At 39.1% G+C, this 27,826-nt stretch overlaps 1 protein-coding gene across 1 annotated transcript; it reads right to left on the bottom strand.

Moving 5' to 3' along the window:
- Positions 1–27,656, bottom strand: RIPOR3 (RIPOR family member 3; the record flags this gene model as incomplete). Its single annotated transcript, XM_079543362.1, has 21 exons — positions 1–101; positions 1,251–1,341; positions 2,155–2,238; positions 2,485–2,687; positions 3,746–3,904; positions 4,051–4,212; positions 5,359–5,467; positions 6,220–6,355; positions 7,193–7,332; positions 8,509–9,087; positions 10,206–10,335; positions 16,272–16,417; positions 16,902–17,027; positions 17,220–17,263; positions 17,610–17,673; positions 18,376–18,525; positions 19,161–19,214; positions 19,348–19,371; positions 20,077–20,155; positions 22,929–23,075; positions 27,556–27,656. 21 exons carry the CDS (start codon positions 27,654–27,656, stop codon positions 1–3), a joined length of 2,829 nt encoding a protein of 942 aa, XP_079399488.1.
- Between the last annotated feature and the right edge of the window lie 170 nt (positions 27,657–27,826).

Genomic DNA, 27,826 nt, shown 5'->3' with positions numbered 1-27,826 from the left:
CTAGAATACTGTGATCTCAATTTCAGCCTCCTGCTGCACAGCATCCCTCAATTCACAGCAAATCCTGTCCATTTTCTCAAAGGCTTGTCGTCCCTTTTCACCTATGAAGAAAGAAAATACATCTCACACTGAGGAAAACAAAGCAGTCAGAAACAACCTGAGAAAAGCAGTAGTGAGAAATACTTCTGTTGTGACTTTGTACAGAACTAATTAGGACTCTCAGTAGTGACAGATCTCTCTAAAGCAGTGATGTTCAAAGCCCTGCTACAAGTCACCATGGGAAAACTAAGTTTAAAAAATAATCAGGCTCTCTGTAAACATTTCCACATGATTAACAACATGGAGCATCACAATTGGAAAATGTGTTTTGTAATGCATGTGACTCTTAGTATTTCTGTGAAGTTAGTTTGGAGATTCTCAGAAGAGCATGACTCTTAAGTATTTTCAGGAAGAACAGAGCAGGGAAATTACTGCCATCTCCCAGATGACTGCATCCTCCCTGGGAGCTAAGCCTTTCAGGTTCTTATCCTAGACAATTCTCCTTTGCCTTCAGTAGAAGTACGAATACCAGCCAGTAGCAAAGAACCTCAAGATTTGACTAGCAGCTCAACTCCAAGGTACGTTCACTGCATTCAGGTGAACTAACACACACAGAACAATTCTGACTACACTTAAAACCCTCTGGTATTCAGAACAGAGCAGTTTGTAGAACAGGAATAGGAAAAATACAAGGAGCCAGTCCATTTGCAGGTGGCTAACGGCGATCACCAGGCCAAAGTATTCTGTTGCTGTTGTGATACATAAAAGATCTTCAGTTTAGCTAATGTCACAGAGCTAGAACCAGTGTAATTTTAATCCCTTGGGTCCAAATAGCATTTTTACAAAAGGTAGAAGGGGAAAATCGCTGATGCCAGTACTACCATTAGTAAGTACTCCAGCAGCACTGTCAGCAACTTAAGTGCTTATCTGCCATCCTTCAAAAAATTTAGTGGTTCTTAAAGCACCTTATCCTACGATAATCTTGGTCTGGTTTTACAAAGAGTAATAGAAGCCTTTGGTTGTTACGTGTGGCACAAAGTTGGTTACTGCATGTGGCCCTTAATGGTATGAAACAGCCGTTCATGAAACACTCCCATTGTCTAGGATGTGTTCAGGCTGTACAACACAAGCAGAGCTTCAGACCTGTTCTGGTTTTGCACCATTTCACACTACTTTTTGGAATCTGCATTTTAAGTTGCATGAAGACTTACCAAAGGACAGCGTTGTTTCCCTGGCTGCATTCCTTACATCCTCTGTTTCAGACTGGCACAGGTGGGCAACCTGCTCAATACTCTCTATGCCCTATTTGAGAGAAGTGCAATGGTAGCCTATCAGCAAACATTTTGATGAACACTTTTCCAAAGCAAACTAACTCCCATTTCTTCTTGTGCCTGACTGTGATCTTTCTTTTCTCCCCTAAGGTATCAGCTTGCACTTATTTTTTCTGAGCATGATATCACTTCTATTTTATCCTTTCTCTCCTGTTTTAACACATAGGAAAGTGTTAAAACTCTGGTCCCCAGTTCAATGCTTCAGTACTGTTAAATTAGCATAAAACAGTTGGGACCTTCACTGAAAAGTTGTGCCATGGCAACACTTGCTTAGCAGATCTGACTTTGAGAGTAAGACTTGCTTGTCAGGCCTATTTTATGGCTACATTTGTACTATCAATAATCCTGTCAGTGCAAACTTATTACAATTGTTTATAATAGCAATACAAATACTATTTGTACTTTCTGACTATTATCAGCAGTTATTAAAATAAGATCAACTGATTTAACTTCTAAAGTTAAAGAGTAAGAACTGACTCCACACACAGACGACTGCACTGCTCGCTCTCCTTCACACCAGATGTCCTCAGTCAGGCACTATCTGCTGTGGTAATGCTGGAGAAACTAGAAAGCACCCTTCTACGATTCTGCCATGCCTGTCAGATTAAACTGAGACACCCCTTCTACCTGCTGCTTTTTAATAACAGCAGTAATATTTTGGAACTCTGGAAGACAAAGAATTCATTAATTCCAGATAAAAGAAAGATGAAAGATGAAGTCCCCGCCAGATTTAAAAGCAATTTGCCAGACACGGCAAGAAACAAATAGAGTTATAAATACTTACTCTGAGATTTTTAAGGGCCAAACACGCAGCTTGCTGAAGTCTTGTATCACAGCCAACTAAAACATCAGTGTAAAAAAGGAGAGCCTGAAAGATAAAAGTTTTATACCTCTCAGTATAGTCAAGCACTCAAATTCAGACCAACACTAGCTTTGTTTATCTGTGTGAAATTGAATAAAGGTTACAGAAAAATCACCTGAGCACTAACTTGGTTTCAGTTCAAGGTAATAGATTAATGAAGCGCGCAGAGGGTAACAGTACTATTTCAAGACAAAACAAATAGCATGCATTTCAGCACCTAATTAGAAAAGCTGAGAAGAAGTAAGTTTTAACCTTTTCCCTAAAGTTCTTGTTTGCTGCTGCACGGGAGAGGCAGGATGTGGCTGCTTTGCTGACGCGGTGGTTGTCATCAAGCTGTAAAATCCCAAGTAGCCGCAAAGTCTGCGGTAGAGGCTGGAGCCGATTCAGCCGTTTCCCTTTCAATTTTTTAAGGGTCTTCAGCCGTCCAGGGCACTGTAGCTCCTCAATTAGCATCACTGCATGTGAAAGGACTTAACATCACAACACGGTAAACGAAGACATTTCCACAGGATTAACTCCTCTCTAACTCTGCCTCCTTCAGCCATGGGAAGTTGTTCAAATGGTAAATAAGCATGCTAAGTATGGCAGGGAGCAAATCAGGATGACTGCCCCTTTGGCAACCCAAAGAAGTGCCTTCTTTCCCCTTCATTGTTTCATAGAGCAGTGACTACTATTTCACAGCTCCAGCTCACAGGTACAACAAAGCCCTGCTCTGTAACAGGCCCAGGTGCATGGAGTACAACATACAGTGCAAGAAATCTCTGCACCTTTGGACATTACAACCACCAGAACATTCCTAAAATAAGGACGAGACAATCAAGCATAATACTTCTTTTAAACAGCTCAGAAAGATTGAGCTGCATCAGTTGAGAAAAGCATGCCTCTCTTCAGAAAGAAGAAATGAGACACTAGATTGGCAATTTGAAGAATATTACGGATCTTTTTCACCAGTGATGCACAAGTTCTCAGTCTCCTAACAGATAAATAATTTCCACCAAAATAAGACTAAAGACACAGCCAATATCAGGATCATTTTGAAAATAATTTTCTAACACAGACAAAGCTTAAAGTGCCTTCATGCTGTTAAGTTCAGCCAGACACTGGCTGCCTCTGAGAACTCATGCGTTAGTAAGCTCTGAAATGTGATCGCTTTTGTCTCTGTCATCGCTGCGGATACAGTCACACACAGCTACAGGCAGTTATCCAGTCCTTTGATCTAGATGGAGATTGTTGCTAAACCAGTTTCTGTTTAAATTTCAGGATATCTCAGAAGCCCCCACCTTTTTTTTTTTTTTTTTTTGGACACTTATGATGAACTTTTTTTTTCACACCTGTTTTGTTTCTACCTGCTCAGATGTGAGAGTGGAGCATCTCTGTCCTATTTGTGTTAAAATTGTGTGGTCATAAGAGGAACTAAAACAAATTGGCAGTGCAGTGCTGGGCTGTTCTCTGCTCTGGAAGTTGATCTGCACCAGTGAAGTTGATCTGAACCTGTGCCTAGTGCTGCCATTACCTTCTTTAGCAAGTCTTCCTACATGTTTTTCCAGGCTTGTAATTCGGTGTTTCTCCAGGTAGCTGTAAAATTGGAATAAAGTAACTGGTTCTGTTTGGAGATATGGAGAAGGCAGCAAGCCATCACAGGTGACGATCTGCTCTAGCAGTCTTCGCAAAACTGAAAGTAACAGAAAAGAACAAATGAATAAAGGAAATGCTGCAGAGCTGCCAAAACAAGGTGTTCTTTAAATGCGTAAGGATAATTTTCACTCTTGTGATAAGATTCAACTGAAGCAGCCTCTGGCTCAAGGAACAGAGTGGTACCTGCTTCTAATTGGCCAGGGTACTTTTCCTTCACTTTGACTGCCAACGTGTACTTCAGTACGTGACGGAATCTTTCTGCTGAAGCAAAGAAGATACTGCCAGGTTCTGCAACATCACTCCAGATTTTCAGATAGTGCTTCTTCTTCTTTGTCTTCTGAATAACTGTAAATCATAGTTTAGGAAGTTAGTGAGCTTTAGCAGACTTTGAATTTTACATGAGAATTAGGCACCAGATGCCCATCTAGATACGTGTTCACATAAATTAAATTTGCATTATATAGATGGCTGTGTTCAAAGCTGGAGGTTTGCTGCCTGTATTTTAATGTCTGCGATCACCCATGTCGGCAAGCTTGGATTGTGGCCTCAAACTGTCATAAGAAGACCTGAATGAGATGCCTTAGCAAAGCTCTATTGCCCTTTGGATCATCATTCATTTTTCCTTATCATCAGAGTCCAGTTGCAAAAGAATCTTCTGTGAGTTTAACTGTTTTCACTTCTACCAGCTAGAGGCAGAACTTCCCAGCATTTCAGAAGTTCTTCATTACGTACCCTCACAAGAGGAAAATACTGAACCTACGTATATAGGCTGAAGGAGACTTTCTTCCATCAGACACTTTATAAAAGAAATATCCTGCAGTTTCTTGGTATCACTTAACCCCTATCACCTCTTCTACGCAGAAAGAGGTTGAATTTCTGCTCTGCATTTAGGTCTGCACTTCCACCGTGTTTTGCTATAGGCTCTTCTGAGCCTTGCTCTGAGGATCCCTCTATTTTCACATCCTTCAGATCAAATGTGTCAGCAAATACTTCCGGCTAAAATCTGCATTTCTTTCTCTGCACCTTACAAAGACGAGAACAAAAGCCTTTGAAGTCTCCCACTGTGCTCTTATTGTTTTGTTTTCTCCAGCAGTTAATGGAAAGAATAGGGCAAGATCACTGTACACCAAACTACTCTTTGTAATGCATACAAAAGCAAAACAGGTTAGTAAGCTAAGTAAAATAATAAATGACTTAATCAATGCTGTTTTGCTGTTCTCTGCAAGTTCCATTGTCTGTAACACACCCCTATTTCTAAGGCACACCACACCATTCAGCTGTTTCATGAGCCAGACTTCAATTTTTTATTTCCTTACAAAAGGAAAACAAATCGTGGCCTGTTTTCTCAAAAAAAAAATTAGAAATTATCTGTAAGAGCTTTTTAAATTATGTGAATATTTGTAAAGAATTTAAAAAGAAACTCTGACGTGTCTGGGAAAGCTCAAGGTCTCCCTGCAGCTCTCACATCCCTGGCAATACGCATTTACTCACTTTCTTCAACAGACAAATCCAAGACATCCCCCAGGACTCGCAACTGCTCTGACACTTCTTCCAAAACATTCTCTTGGATGATCTGGGCTACATTTGGTGACCTCAGTTTCTGAAATGCAACATGCTCATCTCAGTAGCTGAAACAAAGGCAGCATCAAGCTCAAGATGAATATTTGTTTCATAGAAGCACATATCTAAAGTCTGTAAGAAAACACCAGATTCTCTCCAAAGACCACTACTTTCATCACACCACGGCCTTGTTTCTGAGCACAAAGCTGACAAGCAGAACAGGATAAAGTGACATCCTACTGGAAAAGGCTGTCCAGCATTCCAGATCCATGCCTGCCTCATCCACTGACAACCGTGAAGCAGATCAATACTAAAAGTTACACTGTACTCTGCAGGCCATGCAAAGCAGATGACAAAATTTGCTTTGAGCACTGTAACTGAATTAGTTGGTGGACAAGGTCTCAGAGAGAGAAATACTCTTTTTTCCCCTGAGTGCCACCAGTTTCTTCCTAGAGCTAGGGGTTTTTCCATTCGCAAAGAAAAAACAACAAAAAACAAAAAACAGTTCACCTGTTATCGACACAAAATTCAACCCAAACCAGCCTCCTGCAGCCTGCTTTAGTTACCAGAAGTTCAAGGAAACCAAGAGGCTGTAAAAAGACAGCCGTTGGATGACATTTGCATGACATCTTCTGTGCACATCCACATATACACTGCTGCACTGCTGGAACTCAAATGCTATTCTGAATCTTTCTGCTTTTGAAAAAGAACCAGCTACACATTCATTTTTATCTGTACTCAAAAATCAACAGCTACAACGATGACCTCAGAATCCCATCGGCTATTTCCTACCTGCAGAAGAGCTTTGCACAGCTTCAGATGAGTTATTAAAAGTACATCTAAGTTGTCATCTCCAGTAGTTACATCTCTTGTTTCTGTTTTCATATCACAGCTCAGGGACTGAAACGTGTTGTCATTGCACGTGCTGCTTTGAAGAGGAAAGAAGGAATTAAAACATGACCGCATATTACCAAATCAGGATGAAGACATGCATTCTCACTAGAGTGCAACCCTCATTTTTGCAAGTTCAAAAAAGTTGCAGAAACATAAACCAGGCAGCATTTAAGACACAGAAGCACTTCTTAGTGCATTGATAACACTTCTTAAAGAACATGAGGGCTATTTCTAGAGCTAGAAATAAACTGCACAACAGTAAAATCAGGTCAGTTGCTCCCAGAAAATTCTGTTTTGGAGAACCAATAATAGAAAAATGCTTCATATAAATAGAAAAAGAAAACGTGACTTGAGATAATGGGTCATTTGAGTCAAAACCCCTTGCTTTACTCCAAGTTTGATGACACTGGGAGTGTAACAACTCTCCAAGGACCAGGTCACAGCTCTGGAACACAAGTTCCAGTGCACACAACTTGGAGAATACAAAAAGAACACTCAAAAAAACAGGTAGAAAAGCTTGTAAGACATATATAGCTCTCTCCCTCACTAGTGCAGGACTGTTCAAGGCTATCCAGACAACCCTGCTTGTATTACTCTTGCATATTAGGCATTCCATCACATCCCAAGGGTATCATTCTCCAGTGTTTTTCATATGTTCAGTTCAAGCTTCCTGCTGTTTCAGTCTGGCATTCTGAATTATGAATCTCAGAATATTAAAAAAAATAAATTGTTTCTATCTTAGATGTTCACACTTTTAGCACCTCTGTACAACCTGTACTAAGCCAAACACAGTCTATCAGTAAGTGTTCTGGGACCACCTTTGCTTTTCCCTTTACCTTGCCACCTACAGTGAAGTGCTGCAGACACCTACCTGATACTGGCTGTTCTTATGCTTCCAAATAATGAAACCTCATCAGCACTACAGTCAGCATTTAAGAAGTTAAAACTTTCCAGCACCGTCTCCACCATTAAACTTTCCACAGATGAATGTTTGTGATGAAGTGTCCTTAGCTTTTGAAGAATGAAGGGAAAAATATTGTTATTTGCAGATATTAAATCATTTTACACGATTTTTTGATTGATTTTTCAAATTGCTCTTACTAACAAACCAATTTCCTTCTTTTTTAATTTTATTCTTAACATACCAGAAGAGTGAGTTGTTGGTACACCACTGATCCCAAAATACAGTTGCTGATTAATTTCACAGTGTGCATCAGCATTTTCATTTGCATTCTTCTTTGTATTTCCACATCTCTTAAGTTTGGTACGAGAGCTGACTTTTCTGTATCTCTTGCCATTAGTGTAGATCTAGAAGTAGCAAACTGAAGGCTCTGCTGCATGACAGCATAGCGTCTGTCTTAATTTCAGCTGGGACAGAGTTGTTTTTTGAAGGTCTGTGTGGTGCTTGGCTACCTGTCAAGTTAAACTACAATAGTACCCAAGAACTTAAACATCAGTGTGGATTTCATGGGGCCACTAACATTCTCCCCCTGGAAAAATCTGCTTTGGGAATATTTGCTTTGTTCTTTTTTTTTAAATTCCTATAACTGAAGTGATTATACTGAGGTAGAAAGTCAGTGCAGCGCTGTTAATGACATTTGCTACTTCAGATCCCAGATGAAGTCTTACAGCATCTTGTCTCCCAAGTCTGCGTGCTGGTCCACACACTAAGATGCTAGGAAATTTACAATATAACCCAATGCTTGCATAAAGCTCTTCTGCAGGATTTTTCCTCTAAGTAAAAGTTTCCAGCAACATATGGTTAAAAAATTCACTTGACAGATTGAACTGCCTACAAAGACTAGGTCATGAGAAATTCTGTGTGGCAAATAAATTAGAAACAAAATGCAGGGACTCTGACGTGTAGTCAAGATCCTGTTTGCGTTTAACCCAGATGAGCTTCCACTTTGACTACTTGCAGTTTCTTAATTTCTTTTGACAGATTATTGACCTCTGCATAGCATTTGGCCACCATCCCTGAGAGATGCAGCACAGTACTATTGTGCAGTCAGCTCTGGAGACTGTCTTTTCTGACTAGGGCCTGACCCCTGGTGGCCAGACTTATTTTTTAGGAACATGCCATTGATACAACCCAATGTCAAATCCACTACAGGGTCACAAAATTTTAACCTCTTAGGAATAACACTGAAAACTACATCACCTGCCAGTGTTAAAACATTACCATACCTTTAATTTATCCCTCAGAGTTAAAACTTGGTATTCCAATTTCTCCAGCTGGGCTTGACCAACACCATGGAATTTTAGCAAATTAAACACTTCTTGGAGAGTCTTGTCAATTGACTTTGTACATCCATCCAGTTTTACATCATTTCCAGCATTCAAGCTTTTCTGGCTAATGCTTTCTTGTTCTGTCAGATGGCGACTTCTGGTCTGGTTTAAACTTCTACCGCCTTTTCCACGACTCAGGAAACTAGATGGGTTACTTGAAAATGTGTCCACACATGGAGTCTTCTTCAGAATATCTAGAGTTGCATGATTTGGAAGAGGCTTTTGCTCTTCTGCACAAGTCTCTTGAATAATCATCAACGGCAGTGTCCTATGGTCTAGAGCTGGAAGTGTAGTTCTGGATTCTGTCCCTCTCTGATCCTCAGAGCTGAACGAGTCTCCTTCACTTGTCTCTGCAGGACTGTGAGGTTTACTTCTCTCGTGTGCACCAAAATCACAGGCAGCCAAGTAACTCAATATGCTAGGAGGCTGAGCTTCACCACTTACATCCCCTTGGTTCTGTCTTTGTTGCAAAACAGACTGCAAACAAATTCATAAGTGAGCACATATACAACCGAAAAGCATGACATGCCATCCAGGATGCATAACCATGGTTTCCTGTTCTTAAAAACACATGCATTCAAACTCATCAAAAAACCACTGGGCCATTCTGGATAGAGGAACTACGCTGCATAGATTGGACAGAGGAAACCAACATAACAATGTGGTAAGAGCCTACTGAAAGAATTAAATAAGAAGAATGGAACAGTTCTGTTGGAATGGGACTACAAAGATCAAGTCCAACTGCCTGACCACTTCAGGGCTAACCAAAATTTGAAACATATTATTAATGGCATTGTCCAAATGCTCCTTGAACACTGACAGGAATGGGACATCAACTACCTTGATGGGAAGCCTGTAGAAACTCAAGTAATAACTACATGTTATCAGATGAAAGTTACCAGGAGAAGCGTAAAACCAGTTTGGAAAGAGTATGTTGCAAAGCTTCTTTCTTGTCACATCAGCTCAGGACAAGACGTGAATGAGTGGTTAGAGGAAAGATTCATTTTTAAGAGTCCAGCATACCCTACACATAAGCCTTTCTAATGTTAACAACACATTCTGCTGCCTTAGTGAGGTGCCAAAAGTGACTTAGACCTGATTTTATGAGAACGTATAGATGGTGTTATCACTATATAAGATCTATGGTAGAATTGACAGGAATATATAGTACAACCATTACATTAAAACCTCCTGAGAGCATGGAAAGGTTTTTTCTACTCCCTTGGGCTACACCTGGCAAAAAGTAAACTCGAGAAAGAAGGCACTTAGTTTTACAGAGCAATTCTAAGATAATGTTCTGCACTAAAGCTACCGAGACTGGTTCCTAGTGCAATTCCCACCATAGAGTATTAGAACATGTGCCCACATCCCTACCATTCTGACTGCCAAGAGAAATATTTCACAGGGATTTCATTTCTTCTACAGAATCTAAAGTGAAGCTCCAAGTAATAGGAGTAAAAATAAAAATAAACCACTCTTGCTCTGGAATGTCATGTTTCCACATTTCTGAGTGTGATCTTCAATAGCCTAATCAAATCTACAAACAGTAGATTCCAGATCTATGCTTTGCATTTTGCCTTCCTCTGCATACTCACCAGGTAGTACTTCTCTCTGAAGCTGGGAGTATTTGGAGGGGTCCAGTTGTACAGAGAGCTCTTCCTGCTACCCACAGAAAACTTGGACGTGGTTCCAGGTGACAGGAACAGGTTCTCTGCATCAAAGGGGCTGTAGCAGAAGATACAAAGACCAACCTGTCAGTAAGACCAGAAAGTACAGCTATGCTTAGCAACAGGAACAGCTGTTAGGATTGGAATTGTGACATTTAGTAAACAGCAGAGGGAATAAAGGGAAAGAAAGACTGACTGCCTCTTTGACCAGTATCTTTGATCACACCAGCTGAAAAAGAAATAGGCAGAAATACTGCTCATCATATACAAAAATCAAAACACCCTTTAGACAGCAACCTGTGCCACAGTCTTTGGAAGACCAGTCCAACAGGCTGCAAAGTCTGATGAGTTCTCTGCCCTGCTGCATTTTCCTACATAGACACCAGTGCTGGCAAGTATGGCACAGTGCTGGCTCACAGTCATTCTGGATCACCCCATGGTCCCTTTCTTCTATGCTGCTCTCCAACAGGTCAGTTCCCAACCTGTACCGGTACCTGCGGCTGTTCCTGCCCAGATGTGAGACTCTACACTTGCCTTTGTTATACTTCATTAAATTTCTCCCCACCCAACTCCCCAGCCTGACTAGGTCTTGCTGCATGGAGCAGAGCCTTCTGGTGTGTCAGCCACTTCCAGTTTTGTATCAACACAAAATTGCCAACATAAATCCTCTGCACAGGTTAGAAGCACGCAGAAGTTCCATTATTAAAGTTGAAATGAAGAACAAGTCTTTTGATCATCCTCTGTGACCACGTTGTTTGAAATAGAGGCCAATCATTTCCTTTTCATGCTCTCCACAGCCTACCATATACCTAAACAGTATCATCCATCAACACCTTTTCAAGCCTGAAAAAGCTATTTAACTTCTTGAGATAAAGGTGACTCCATATCTCTCTTATCACCTTTGTCGTCTCCATTCAATTTCTAAACTGCCAAACACATGTTGCTCTTCGGTTATGACTAATTACAATATTGGCACTAAATACACGACGTCTAACGCCATCGTTAAGGATAACATTGATGTAGTTCATGGCACTCCTTTAGCTTGCCTTAGCACAACTGCAGGGCTTCAAGCATTCAGGTCCAAAACACAGAGGCCCAGCCTGACCTTGAAGGGGTTCACAATTCATCAGAGCTCAGGTTTCCTACATTTAACCTCCCATGACATCAGAAGCTCCTCAGAAGAGGCTCCTCAGCCTTACCAGTGCATGAATAATAGCAAGATAAATGTTATCAAAACCCCTAATCCTGGGAAGGGTGAAACACTTGGCGTTTCCACTATTTTATCATACTTCCACATTTTTTGTTAGTTGCATACAGAGGACTGTCCCTGAATTACATTCTTAGACAAATGTAAGTAATCAGGCAAAACACTGAAGAGTTGAACTCAACTCTATCTTCATCTCCAGAGGTTTTAAGTTCCTTTCTCTCAATGCCAGGACAATACCCTAATGAGTCTCTGTCCACCCATTCTGTGCATTAAATATCTACAGGGCCAGAAAGGCACTTGGTGGATAGATGCATCTGAATTTTACTATTAAGTCAGCCTGGATTAATGCGAGCCTGAATCCACAATAGTTTTGGTTGAATGGATAAAGCTTACTTATCAGCAGAACACAACACTCATTTTTTTCCCTCCTTACTGAACATATGTGAAAACAACAATGCAATTTTAACAGAGTGATCATAGTTCAGCTTCTACAGTTCATCAAAGCATAAGGAGTACAAATGTTAAAGGCTAGTACAGCTTGTTATAGGACATGCTTTGAAACATCATTTGCCTTGAGAGCTGAGCATTGGACTGCTGCCTAAAGATACGCAGGTGAGTATTTATTCACATAAGCTTCTATCCATATGAGAAAGCCTAGCAGCAGGGATGTAAAAAACTACCTTCAACAAAATAAAATCATATATTTCCTTTTAAGTTTTGTTTTCCTCCTGCTCAGGAACCCTTGTGAACCAGGCCAGCATATATCCAAAGCAGGCTGAAATTAGAGGAGTTATTTTGGCTGGCTGGAACCCTTAGATTTCAGCACAGGGCACTAGCTGAAGTTTTCAGAAGAGAATACAGGCTTTCCTTTTGTCATTCACGAGTGAGAATTCAGACTGCTGTTTAGGTTGGTGGAAATAAAAAGACAAAACTAATGTATTCTGCCAAACTAGCCAGCAAAGCAATTCTGTTATAGGCCCAAGCTCATTCATGCTCCTCATAGCATGACCTACAAGAGCTGAAGGAACTTTTATTAGAGGCCACAAGGCTATCAGTCTAGTTAAAGAAAATACACGTTTAGAAGTAGAAGAGCGATGTACATTTCAGTCTTTTTTGCAAAAGAGGTCCATAGCGAAAGTTTGCTTTGCAGGGATGTTTGGGCATAGCAGATAGCTTTGCTCAGTTATTCTTACACAAAAGAAACAGGCATACTTTGAGTGTTCTCTTAAAAATAGAAATACCCTCAATTACCGTCATCCAACTTCTTTTCGGTAAAGACCTTCATCAGACAGACTCTCAAAGTGGAGAAGTCTGCCAGTTCTGTGCAGAAGTGCCCTGGAGAATCTACTTGGTAGAGTACCAAGGCATTTCACAAGACTTAAAGCAGAGACGCACAGTTGGAATATTCTCATAGACTAAGAAATTTCCAAGTGGGGATTAACGCCCAAAGAAAGTGCATCACCGCTAGCCCTGCTCCCAGCTCAGACGTTGCCAACTTCACACAGCTGTGGACTGCTTCCAAATGGCACAGTAGTGCTCATCCACTGATGATCCAAAGTTACAGAGTAAACTGTGAGGTACCGCCACAATTGAATAACCAAATAATTCAAGTTACATATATTTAGAGAGTCAGAAATACTATTTGCTTTGGAGACTTAAGCTATTATTTGATCAACCATGCTATATATATCCCAGAATAGGAGGGTGCTTTCCTCATACAATCTTTTTAGAAGAAAAACTTAAATATATGTTTATGCAAGTTACTGACAGTGAGGAAAGGCAAGTAAATTCAGCAAATTTGAACTGAATCTATCTGTTAGAAAGACATTTATGTAGGTAAACAGATAGATATTGCAGTGATCTCTTTCAAACTCTACCTGAAGCGTGCCATCATTCAGTATAGCACTTAGAGAACTAGGTACAAAATCTGGTTCTACCCTAATAAAGAACATCCTCTTTACTCCACAAAGACATCTCCTTAAGACTGAAGGCTTGAAGGCACAGGGAAAAAGACTTCCCATGTAAGAAAAGTACCTCTGCAAACAATATTCTACCGGTAGTCATTTCTGCCCTGAAATTTTCTAGGTCTTTTGATGATTTTTATATCCAAATCTATATCCAAATTAAAGGAGGAATGTGTGTGTGTGTGTGTGTTTTGACTAGGTGGGAAGGAAAGAAACAAGAAAGGCATCAGAAAGGCACCCCTTTGCTAGGGGCATGTGGGAGACCATGAAGCCCCCATGCCCTCTTCTCTCCCTTCTTCACCAGTTCTAATATATGCAAATGTTAAAGAAAACCAACCAACTGCCCTTTATTTAAAAAGCATTTCATTAAAAAAAAATATATATTTTAACATTAAAAAAAGTTATACAGCTTGCAACATCTTCACTCCATGTACTTTTCATAACTCTACCATGAATATGTCTGCCTCCAGATTCAAATGAGCATACATACATATCATACTATAAGAGGGAGGTTCACAGGGCATATAATGCAGGATCACAGCAAGTGTCTGGAGCAGGGCTTTGTTACCCAAGTAATTAGTGACTCAGCTTCTCAAATAATTAACAGAGGCTTCAGAAGTTCAGACCAGCTGCAGCACTCCACCAAAAATATTGAGATACCCAATGTTAGCCCTCAGGAGGAAAAAGTGTAATAAACAACAGGTGTAGGAACTCTGCTGTGCAAGTTTATTTCTCATTGACTTAGAGCAGCATGTGCATTTGAGAACAAATTTCAAGGTTTGGCAGTAACATCTATGTTTCAGCCCAACTGTATTTACAGATAACAGAATGGGTTTTCAAGAACTGCACTATATACAAAAATTCAGAAAACCGTACATCAGTGAAGCTCTTACTTCCCCTCTACCAGAAAAATCAACGTGAAAACTGCCTCTCAACCCTTGAATAGGAAGTGCACCAGAAAGCTTTCATGTGGCATTCGTTCTGTTGGTGGCTTAAAAGACAGCAGCAAAGTTTAAGTCAAATAACGCATCCAGAATTAAAAGTAGAAGTACGGTATTAAGACTTGAAAGTTGAGTCTGACTGTAGAACACATTCAGTTACTTTATCCTAATGGCAGGCAACTGCTTCTTTCTGAGAGATCTATTTGGCAGACCACATGCTACAAGCATTTAAAAACTTTTTCAAATTATGTGATGTTTGAAGAAGAAAGCAACTACCTAGGTCAGAGAAGAGCTGTGTAACGCTGAGTAGTGGATAAGCCTGTCCTGTAATACACTGCATCATGCCCTTCCTAATCTAAACACTGCTTGTTTTCTGCTTCTCCTGGAAGGAGTCTAGATCCACAAGTCATCACAAGTTGGCCTTTTCAGAAGGTCAGTTATTATAAGATGCATCCAAAGTCTTCTTAGACATGTTGGGCTGGGAAGAACTGAGAACTGCAGTAAGCCAGATACAAAAATACAAGTGAGAGTAGCCCTTTAATTGAGCACTTCAGTAAAATGGCTAGACTTAATCCCTGAATGGTATCAACAGAAACAGGTTAATAATTTCCTTTTGTTGCAGCGAGTCTGCCAGTATGTACCAACAGTCCCAAACCTTTATTGGTTGTCAGTTTCCCAAGAAGCTGGCATTCTTTTCCCAGTAACAATCATCTGATCTGCTGTAAGCTTAGAGTCACATAACTATTTTCCACTTAAGGAAGATAAGACCTCTTTGGACCTGTTACAGGCAACTTTACGTCAGAGTATTCATACATACAAAACTCTCACAAACCCAGGAAAAAAAGTCAGTTGTTAACCAACTGCAAGATTTTTCCTCAGTCCTTCAGAGATTCTCAGGAAAGCAGGTCACTTGAATACTAAAAAAAAAGTCTTATTAAGTGCAAGGAGTTACCACACAATATGAAGATATCACAGTCACAAATTACAAAATATCACATACTGCTGCTGGGAAAGGACTACGTTAGGGTCATCATACATCCATTCAGTGGTACACTCAAATAAGATGACACACAGCAAAAGTAATAGTACTACCTTGAAGATCTGTAGTAGTGTGATTAGAGTGAGGAATAAGTTTCAGTGCAGCATCCACAAAAGCAAGAATTTAATAACATCACTAGCCCAGTACAAAAAAGTACAAACGTAAAGTATAAAACAGTTTAACAAGTCACAGGCACAATGAAAATAGCCAATTACTTTAAATTCATCTCCATAACCAAGTTTCCCTGCAGTGCAGAAACAAGCTTTACATCAGTAACTGTGATCATAGTACAAATACGAAGGCGTCAAATTTTTAGGAAGGTTCATTTTGTAATGATTCTTGGCCCGGTAATAGTGACTGTCTTAAATTTCAACTTAAATTTCAATATCTTTTCAATTGTGCCTAGAGGCTTCTATTTTCAGTTTCTTTTCATCACATTTAAGATTACTGCTCAAGTTTTATAGACATACATACATCACTGCAGCTAGAGTTGGACACTCAAAGTACTAGTAAAACTAGGTAAAAAAAAAAAAAAAAAAAAAAAAATCAGCTCTCGTGGCTAGCCATGGTTGTGATAACATTAATAATTGACAACAGAACTAAAGTGTCACAGAAATAGGTTCTTTTCTTTCTACTCCCTAGGGAGTGGATCCACAGAATCAGAGATCAGGCCTAGTAACTGTGGTTGCTGTGAGGAAGCGTGAGGCTTCTATCTACCCCGCACCTGCTCTGCAAATAGAAAGAGAACTATGATGTTGCATGCTTTTCAGTGACATACTTAAGAGCCTTTTATCTATTTCATATTTTTTCACCCCAGCTTTTTTAGTTTTAAGACGTACTTACTTCCAGAGGACTTCCAGCTGTAGCTTGATAGTGCCCAGTTCAGTTATATCCACAATGATTGCTTGAGGCTTGGCTGTAAAGAAGTTTATGCTGTCACATGTCACGACACCAACCAGAACTGTGGCCAGTCCTCGCAGTTCTGTCACCTGCTAGGACAGACAAATATACCCGTTTTCATCTCAAAAGACAACCCTAAGAGTCAAGTGCATGGAAAGGAAATCATCCCTGGCTCAGATCTGCTCAGATGCCCAAACAAACTTAAAACCCTGATCTCTGATCCTAAACTGCTGCAAGCCAGTATTCCACAAAGAATACACCATGGACTGTTCACAAAAAAAAAAAGAGAGGTTCAAGAGTAGAAGACATACAGCTGTACAGTACATCTAATAACAGAAAGAGGAGGACAGTGTGAAAAATATTGGTCAGACTTTCATAAGTCAACAAAAAGCATAAAGCTTTATTAGCTCTTCTAAAACAAAGTGATTGCCTCAGAAAAAACTTGTATTGCTTTACAACTATTATGAGAAAACAGCCTCTCAATTACCCTCTTACCCCATCTACATCACACAGTGGTACCAAGAGAGGTGTTATACAGATACCAGGTTCCAACCCAACCATTACACACCACACCTTGATTTCAAACTGCTCATGGAGATTGGGTATAAAGATCTTTTCTTCTTCATCCCACGTTTGGCTGTCATCAGTCTCGATCTTGCCTTTCAACCTCCATTTTTGGCGCCCCAGTCGCACAGAAACCTGGAAATCACAAGGAGGAAAGATGTTAGGTCAGCATATCGCCAGGGCCTTGCTCTCATCAAGATAGTGAACAGTTCTACCATAGCCTGTTTCCCACTTGCCTTCTACACGCTGTACCCTTGCTCTCCAGTTCCTCAACTACAAATTCACAGCAATAACATAAAGGACAAAATGAATCATTATATACTGCACCTCATACTGGTCACCTGGGCAGAGACGTGCAAATCCCACCAAGCCTGAAAAGAGAAGAAAAGCTCCTAATATTTGAAGAGTTTTACAGTGTCCCAACAAAGCCTCACTAAAGCAGTCAATAACTCCTTGCACTTAGCCTCATGCAGAAGTTATCCCACTGGGCCAAAACTCCTTGTCAGCTTTTGTACTCAAATATAAAGTAACATTCTAGATCTCTGTTTTACAGCACTGAAGCAAACAGAGGTTCACCAAAAATTCTGGTCAGGGTCAGACACAGAAAACACTGGAAGCAACTCACATTAATTTCGGGTTTCCTAGGTAGAAACCTGATTCATTTAGAGTCTATTTATTGAACTAATGAGTCTTGAAAGCAATGTGACAAGAACATACCTTTCATCTTCAAGTGAAACTCTCCTAAATGGACCTCTAACGCCCCTTCTATGAAGCACATGTCCTAAAAGAAAGACTGAACAGTCAACTAGGACTGAAAAGCAGAGTGAATATAGTAGCGCCCTTTCCATACATGTCATGTTCTTATGCTATCTTTAAATGTCTTTGGCTTATATTTATTTTATATAACAGAGTAACACTTGCACTAGTGGAGGTCAATGGAGAGAACATTCATACCACTGTTAAGATAGGAAATCGCGATGCCTCTCCACAAAAGAGTGGAACTTTCAATTAGTTCATCTTCACTTACTTTGCACTGCTTGTTCTATAAAAATAGCATAACTTACACGTTTTTGAATCCAATACTCATCACATTACTTCCAGTGGAAGTCACAATGGACACCAGCATTACAGCAGAAATGCAACAAGTTTTTCATTTGTCTTCACAGAATCATAGAATTGCTCTGGTTGGAAAAGACCTTGAAGATCACCAAGTCCAACCGCAACCTAACCATACCACCCTAACTCTAACAACTCTCTGCTTCATGAGAACTTGAAGCCAAACTGAGTAGTGGACAAAAATGGAGGAAACCAGAGCTTTGCCTGAAAGGTTATTTATCTCATGAGTTTCAGTTCACATTATGTACGTATTTTAGTCATGTTAAGTTTCTAAATCCCCATTACTGGAAAAGACATCAACAGCTCCCGATGCTTTTTTTGCTAAGCAACAGTCAGGTCTTCGCTACGCATTAGTGGCACTTCCTACCTCTGTACACTCCTGAAAGTTCTTATAGAGCTCCACTAGGCTCTCCCTGGAGGCTTTGGTGGAAGGAGACAAGGAAAAGGCACGTTTCATATTAGTGGCGCCATCTCGTAGTCTGCACTGGATACAATAAGCTTCATAGAGTTCTTCTACCTTTAAATTTGTGGATAATTTCAATAAGGAACATTGTCAGTCTTTAATGGAGGGGAAAAAAAAGAAGACCCACAAACAAAACCCATTATCTTAGTACTGCAACATGCTGCAACTCATGCATTTTACAGATTGGTAGCAAGGTAACTGTTTATATTCCTGAAAACAAAGAGGAGGGGATATTGAGAAATAATTTGCTCTACAATTATTAGACTAGAAGACAGGAAGTAGAGTAACACCTTGTTAACAGCAAAATTACTCACAAAACAGGAAGCTGATTCTCTTAAAACACATTAATACACCTACAGCTTTAGTCATGTCTAAGGAGATTTAATTCTTTAGAAGCAGACGTGCATATTTCAGAGGTGATAGGGGATAACATGTAAATGTCCTAAAAGCAGAAGTACTTTCTGGAAAAACTGGCTGAGTATACAAATTGGTTTCACAGGCAAACATTCAGCCTGAATAGAAACATTCAAGAAAATAAATAAAAATCCCCTTCTTCCATAACAGAGTGGTTATAGCTTTCAGAAAGTATCCAGTATCATTTATCTTTAGAAAAACTATCAAACTATTTTCTATTCAGAGAGTTTGCTTATATAGAAATGTCTCACGCATACAAGGCAAAATTCCCTTACTTTGCTTATGTGGAATTCCAGTTTTCTAATGTATCTCTCCACAGAGCGAATTTGCTTTTGAAGTAGGTAGGTAGGTAGAGAGAGAGAAAAGCCTTGATTAGTTTTTTCAGTATTTCCTAAACAAGTCTTTAAGTAACACAGTAAGCATCATTACTTTTTCCATTTTTGCAATACTCACAGTGCTTACCTTATCAAGGTCATAGTAGAAGGCCTGAAAGACAAATAGCACAAATTGAACAGAAGATCACATCTTTGTATCAAATTAACAACATTTTTATAATTTATGATGGAACTCACCATGCGTTTAATCTAAATGCACTCAATTAATGTGTACTGTTTACTACAAGGAGACAGCCCAAAAAACTTTAGAAGCAGTCTCGTTTTCTGTGTGTGGTTGGTTTGCTTCCCTAACTCCACCACAGATGCTTGAATTGAGACAGCAGCCCTGTCACCTTTAGATGTAACAATGACTTGGATGCGGTCACGGCACATAGGACTTTATTTTTTTGCCTATCATTTCCCAAACGAAAGGAATTCTGATGTGTGAGTTATCTTCTCATTAACACTGTTGCTGAAGGTACTTTTAGGGAGTTGTGAACAGAGCAGAATCTATGTTGCTAAGATACATTTATCAGCTATTAAAAACAAACTGTGGTCTTTCTATTTCAGACTTGAGGAAATCTAACCCTAGTAAAAAAAGGAGTGTGATTTAAATAACAAAGGTAGATGCTGAAAGAGGGAAATTTCAAGTTCAGATCTAAACATAATTTGCTCCATAAATTCTAGATTGTGATGATTTGCTGGATCTCACCTCAGTGCTTTAACTAGAAAACCCTCAAGAGTTCGAAATGTGAGAGATATCATCTATTTTTGTGCCAGCCTTTTAAAATTGACTTAGTTATTAAGATCTACATACCAATCTGGAGTTTCTTTTTGTATCTTTGTGTCGATCAGAGAGATAATCCAATTCAGCCTGATGTGCTTCTAGGTACTCACTGGAGAGAAAGAAAACCAGAAGCATTACGTTTTTCTGGTACATTCATTATGGTATCTTCTCAAACATTTTTTTCAGCAGAATGTTAAAAAAACAAATTCCTTCTCTAGAAATTTCCCTTTTCTTCTCTAGAGGGATAAATGACTTTACAGATGGATATGGACCAACAGATGAGGAAGAGGAGCTTCCATTGGTAATTATTTGTTCTCAATGACAAGTTATTCCTAGAAGATCAGGAGACAGATATACAGAAGCACCTTTAAAAGAGGAACCTAGGTCCACTAAAATCTCAGAATACTTTTTGTGAGGTAGAAAAATCTGTTCATTTGTTCAGCAAGTCTTTTCTTACAGTTATGGAGGAGTAGGTCTTCATCAACCAACCCCATCTTAAAAAAAAAAAAAATAACCTGCAGCATTAACCATTGCATTACAGAATGAAACTTACAGAAATACTCTGTATGCAAGGTAGGGCAGATATCATCCACTGTTTTAGTATGCAGAACTGAATACCACCTTTTAGAACGCTAGACACTCCTTCATGCAACTGTCACTTTTTCCAGAGCAGGAGCTATTTTGCAAAGTGTGAAGAACTTGACGCCAGTTGGCTTCTTTACAGCTGCTTGCATGCTAAGGTCGGCCCTTAAGAATTCTTATAAGGCCTTTAACTATTTCTGCTGAGAATATCTCCTTCCAATTCTGCTTTTAACGCAATGTGTGTTCCTCTCACTTTTAAAAGGGAATTAAAGCCACTTGGTATATACTATATAAGACACAGTCACAGAGCAGTTAAAATAATATCACACTAGTCAACCACTCTTCAGGTTTGCTTTGATGCATTTGATTGTCTTACTGTTACAAGATCAGATCACCCAAGGTTCTCAATGGTGGAGCATTCAGCTGCCTGCTCATCACACTTGCCCATTAATAGCTCACTGCAGGAGCATCCAGCACTGTTGGCAGGGAAGTTTGCTTTCCTTTTAGGAGAGCTTTGTCACTTCTAGGTTAAAGCACGTGAATGCTGCCAGCTTGATGGAATGGTACCCAGATGGTTAACAGAAAAAAGTTATTTGCTACAACTATTAAGAAAGAGGCACACATAACATTCTGTACTGAAAATTCAAGTTACTCCAGCACCAAGCAGTCTTAGTCTGTATCTACTTAAAATTTGGACTTCACACTGCCATGTGATACAGTTGTTTTCCGTAGGTTACTTTAGTCAATTAGTTAGCTGCTCACTTTTGGCAGGAGTCTGATCACATGGCGCTCTCTGCAGAGCTGGGAACAAACTCGGATCCACTTTATAGTTTCTCCTCCCTAAACTGTGCTAAATTCTAAACTCTGCAAAAACATTTAATTCCATTATTTGTTTTAAATCTAAATTCTAATAAGACATCTACTGATTCTTTTATTTATTTTAGGACCAAGACTTCATAGTTCTTTATTTGGGGAAAAAAAAAAGTGACACTTGAGAGCATCATGTAAGTTATTAGGGTGCTTTTCATGCTCTTAAGAAAACTATGATCAGAATTAACACAGCAGCAAAAATTCTGAAGAAAACAAAAAAATACAGGAACAAACTTCACAGGATGCCAACAGGAAAAAGATACAAGTTTTGCAAATCCAAGGGATGTTTTTTATCTTCTAACAGCAGCCTTACAGCATAAATGAAGTTCCTACAGTATTAGACCATGTTCACTGACATCAACTCCAATGATCTAAGACGTATATTTTCATATAGTAAGGTCTGTGGATGCAGTCTAAAGTTTTAGTCACTGGTGGAGTCAAAGATGGATACAAATTATATCATTATAATTATATATGTGGCATTATATCACCACATCTTACTACAGTCTGTAATACCAAGAATGCAAGCTCACCCATATTTTATTCGCCATTTAAGCACTGAGTAATATCAGCATTTCAGTGATGAAACTGACAGCTTCCTCAAAGCCAGAACACCCCAAATCCACACTGCCAGCCCTCTTTGATTTCTGTTATGCCTGCTGCATACACCCATGTCTACCAGACAGAGAGAACATACAAATTGGACCTTTTGTCCTTTTTCGTCAAATTCATACTAATGCAGCATTGTCCACGTGGTCTGAAACAGTACTAGCTTTAAAGCAATAAAATTGAAGTAAGGAGCTTAATCTCGTTAGTACTGCCATTAGAAGATGAGGTTATGCTATAGATTTGTTTCATCACCTCAAGTCAACTAGGTTTTTCATATGGATCTGCTCAGACCTATACCTTACAACAGCTCTATAATATCTTATGTGTCATGTAACATGCATAGAGATAACAGAAACAGCTGTTTCTGTTACAGCTCCTCCTCTAGAAGCTTTCTTCAAATTACCTCCAAAATCCAGCTGTCCTATCCCTCTTCAATTATCTTCTTTATCTTCAGGCTTTCTGCTTCCTACTCTGTATCCTCTGAAAGCCTCCCTTTCTTGAGATATCTCAGTTGCTCCAGAAAAAAATAGGCAATTTCCCAACAGAGTTTTACTTGTCACTGATTTTTTTTTTTTTTTTTTTTTTTAAGAAGTATAACAAACAAGGAACAAACAAAAAACATCAGAGGACCTCGAACATTTTGTTTGTGAGCAGATTGGCTGAGCACAAACGAAACTGTTGTCTTCCAAAATTTCAAACCAGTGCCTAGAGAAGTTATTATGTAAATTTAGGTATGACAAATGGAGACAGAGAACAACACGATATACAGAGTTAAGCAGCATGACTAGGTATGATAAGTTACAGTATTTAAGAGTCCTTACTTAAGTCCTTTCTTCAAAGCTTCAAAAATTTTCTTCACCTGCAGTGGTTTTGGATCCCAGATGACTGCCCCTTTCTGCAGTGAAGAATAAGCCTTAGGGGATTTCAATGACATTCTTGATCTTACAGAGCTTCTGCTGAGAGACTTTCTGTAGGAAAAGAAAGGAAATAAGGAAGAGATGAAAAATGCACCACCTGGAAGAAAAGAGATATCTAACCTACAGTTAGCTTCCAGGCTACAAGTTATATGCCCCATCCCACATAGCTTTATTGAAAAGAATAAAGCTCTTGATACAGCAAGAACACTTTCACAGATAATATTAGAAAATTAATGCAGTGTCAAATACCTAATGCAGACAAGGCACAAATTCTTTTGTGACTCCAACAGAACTAAGAGATGGCTGCTAGAAGCAGACTTAAGGAAGAGCCCTCAGGCAAATAAACTGTAAACAATCACATTGTTATCATTTCTCTTAAGCCTTGCTTGGCATTAGCTAAGTCTCTGATTCCACACACACATTCACACTGGCTATTGAGCTAACTACAGAAACAGTCAGGTATGTCATGCTGCAGGACAGGATCACCCTCATTCTGTCTCTCATCTGCAATCCAGTAAAGTAAGGCAACAAACCTTTGCTAACAACTACAGACCAGAAGTAGATTTCAGGAGAATTCTACTCTCCAGCTACCAGTAAACTCTAGAGAAATACCTAAAAATTTACATTTCTAAACATTCCCTTGGGCACAAGTACAGAGTAGAACAAACACACATGATTAGCCTTAAAACATTACCAAGAGACTAGATAAGCTATTATCTTTTGGACTGACAAAGCTAACGTAAAACAGTCTTTAGAGTTCTTTGTCAACCTTCATCAACCACTGAAAAGATCATTTAGACCCCCAACGTATTATAGGAAAGCCTACTGCCAAGCTCAGGTTACATACAAGATATAATTATCAAAGTGTTTTTTCCAGTATCTAACACCTAACTTACTTTAAAAAGCAGCTGCAAAAACAAAATTAGATACCATCTCTAACAGAAGTCACACACAGGGCTATTTTCACTAACCTGAGGAATTACAACGCTCTATCTATATTCTCTTTCAAAGTCTCAATTAGTTTTATCCTGCTTTGTTAATATTCCCTGAAAGCCAAGGGAATTGGCCACGTTGACTTAAAGAAGGTTCCTATTCCATGAAGCTGAGACAACTGGTTGCATTCAGAGAAGCTTTCCACCTTCTCTATTATTTCCATCCTAAATTCAGTTCACCTGGGAAAATGGTGAGCTCAAATAGACTTAATAATTATCCACTGGTTGCCATAAGGTGTAGGCATGTGACTCAGAGCCTAATGAGATTATCAAGCTGGGTGATGGAACAATTATCCTGGTGCTCAGTTTCTGCTTCTTTTCTTTTAACATCTAATCTGCTGCCACAGATCACTAGATATTTAGTTTCTTCACCCCAATGATTATCTTAAGTGACTTTTTTTTTTTTAATGATGGCTTAATGTAAAGCGTTGATCAATGAAATCATTTTGAGCTTAGGTTACCTATACCAAGAACATAAATGCTAAATTAAAAATCACGATACCACTGTGGGTTTTTTCCCCTCTAAAATAACAAATCTTTGAGTATTTCATGCAAAGTGAGAGGCTTTCAATAGGAATAACACTGGAAGTAACAGTCCAGCCACTAACAACAGTTAAAACCATCTCCTGGAATGATCACTAATTAAAATTCCTTCATGCAAAGAAGAAAATAGCATCCATATTCATATTTTAGATGAGTATTCTAAATGGCAAGGTACCATACAGAACATAATTCTATCTTTTGAAATCAAAAAGCCCAAATTACTCTTGTTTTTGTTTGTTTGGGGGGATGAAAGGCTTTGGTGTTTACCTTCAGAGTTTTGGGCTGCGAAGCCTAAATTTAGGAAACCACCTTCCTTCAGTTTCAAGTATTGCATGTGTATGGGAACTGCTGAGCCACGGCCTGAACCTCTGATTGATCACCTGAGGCGAGCACTGAGTCAGCCATGGAGCACAGGTGAAGGCAATGCAGCTCTGCTGCCAGAAGGGGTGGAGCCAGGCTGCACCCCTCCTAGACCTATTGAAGAGCTGGCTGCCAGGGGGGAAGGATCTCTTCTGGAGATCGCCTCTGCTGGTGTTTTGTAGGTGAGCCCAGCATAAGGGTAAGCTTTCTATTTATTCTCTTTTGTTATCATTGTCCACTTTGCCTAACTCTCTTGATTATATTGTGATTGTAACATCTTGATATCCATTGATTATACAGCATATAAGCAATAAATAGGGATGGACTGTGATTTAAAACTCACTTTTCTCCAATATCTTCTGAGTGACATAGCCAATAGGTATTACTCAGGACACTGATGTTTAGAATCCTATTTTCATACATTGAATAGAAATGTTGAATATAGCTAGCTTGGGATTTTAAGGACAGCACTTAAAGGTGGCTGCTATGTCACTGTTTTCCCTTGTGAACTTAGTAATGTAAGTATCAGATTTCCTATTTTATAGGTAACAGTAATAACATTTCCTGTGGAGACCACGGCGAAGAAAAATTAAACAGTGTGTCTGATTGAGAGCCTCAGAAAGTTGCTAAACAAATACAAAAGTACATTTAGCATCTGTTTAACAATCCACGTGGACCTGATTTGTGTGTCACCCTTTAAATAAACCTTGCATTGGGCCCCTGCAGTCTCCTGCTGTGTTTTGCCACACTGCTTGAGAGAGAGTTAAGAGAGGGTAATTTTAAGACTTACCACGTTGGAGAAGGCTCCACGTTTGCCAGGTTATGATTGAGTAGCTAGTACAAAGATCTCTCTTAATATCATGATTCCTGAACAAAACTGTTTGACTAAACACTTAAATAACAAAAAGGAATATAAGAAAAAATATATGATACATAGAAAAATGCATAGGCATTTGGCTAGAAAACCACTGCAGCTAGAAATAACAGATTTATCTTAAGGGATAAAGACGTTTTTCTGTTTTGAGCATTCTTAGACTTTCTTTATTGGAGAAACAGCTGTACCCCTTTCCTGGTAGATCCTTTCCCTGCTGCAATTCCCACAATGTACTTGAGCTCAAGTCTGTTTATGTAATTTATTACCAGTGCTTCTTCAAGATCGTTGGTGTAATTTCAGATGTTTAATTCTTGCTGAGTGTAGGACTATTTTCCAGCTTCCACAACAAATTAATTTACTCCAATACAAAGACTTCTTGATCATATCGCAGTCATGCTGGAATTCCATTTCTGCACATATCTTGTACCTTACTATGATATGTTTACCTAAAAGTTAATGTAGTCTTTTGGTTCTTTGAAAACATATTTTACTAAACAAGTCCAGAATTTTAGTGATATACACCTCGATTTTTTTTTTATTTTTTTTTTTTTTAAGTACTCTAATACTTTTAGAGGCACGCTTTCCAATAACTCTATGATACCTAGAAATAATTTACTTTGTTTTTACTCCAGTGTGCACTGGCAGCCAGAGATGATACTACTTTGAATTTGTATATCACATCTTCAAAAAGCACTCCACAGGCTATACAAATAAATTAGGGATCACTAAATGCAGAAGAACAAGAAGAACACTTCTAGAGTGAAAAAAAGCTGGATAGTCATCTGCATAAAGCAATGCTACACAACTACATAAGATAAGCAAAAAGGGAAAAACAGTGCTGGATGGTTTAGCAGTTACTGTGTTGGATTGAAAACCGAAAGATTGGATAGCAACCTTGGTTATACTGTTGACCTGTCACTGACAGTAGTGAATTTGCAGTAGCCTTCTTGACCTCTCTGTCTTCCACCCTTGCTCTTGTTTGTGGCATTGCCAGAAAGCAGTCCCTCCTCTTGTGTTTTGCTACTCTACTTAAATAACTCCGGGAGAGTTTTAGTCAAGCTCAATTACATATTTTGGCAGGATTCACCATTAATATCTATCTTTTCAAAGGTCTATGAGATTTTTAATTACCATAGCTATTCTGAACACTTTCCATTTTATCAGAACACTGGTATTAGCCAGAACATATCCTTTATTACAAGGGTCGTTAGAACAGGCCTGAAGGAAAAATGTCTCCTACTAGAGTACTAATACTAATTCTTGAGCACACTGAGATCCCAAGAACTAATTTCTGGAAATTAGAAAACTGGTTTTTTAAAATGACACAGGTAAATAATATTAATTTTAGTATCAGACCTACTTCAGCATTTGCAAGTGAGGTCATCTCTGCAATCATATCCACTTTCGAGCTCCAGTGAAGTGGAGGTCAGTAATTACAACAGTCTCAGTAGCACCTTCGAGACTGATTTTTTTTTTTTTTTTTTTTTTTTTTCCTTAAGAAATGGATGCTATCTAGTTTCTGATACATAACTTCTCTCACAGATCAGAAATCCAGCCATCTCTAAATTACAGTGTGTACAGCAGTAAGACAATACAATGTGAAGTGTAACTGTTAACACTGATCATGACAAGAGTCAATAGTTTTAAATAAAAAATGAAGGAATGACTCCTATGTACAGATGTTTTGTGTTGAAAAATACATTCCTAGTATGTAATATTTATTGTCTGGCGGGTCAGGTACTTTTTTGATTGTTTTACTTACGCTAATTTTCTGCTCTGCACAGTGCTGAATCCAGTGAAGGAACAACTCCTACTGATACCACCTCCATCACCAGAAGAGACGAATGTGAGTTTGACCGACATGACCCCAATCAGTAAGTCTGCTGGATTCTGAAATAAACAGAAAAATAAATGAGTTGAAACCTTGGCAGTTCAGGCTTACACCTGCGCTGTTGCAAGTGCTGAGCTGCAAGAAAGTGGAAAGCCAGAAAAAATGCAGATTAAATAGAAAAAAAAAACCAAACAAACACTTG

Source organism: Tetrao urogallus (genome assembly GCF_951394365.1).
Source record: "Tetrao urogallus genome assembly, chromosome: 16".
NCBI lineage: Eukaryota > Metazoa > Chordata > Aves > Galliformes > Phasianidae > Tetrao > Tetrao urogallus.
The sequence above is the reverse complement of the archived record's forward strand: the minus strand, read 5'-3'. Positions and strand labels throughout refer to the sequence as shown.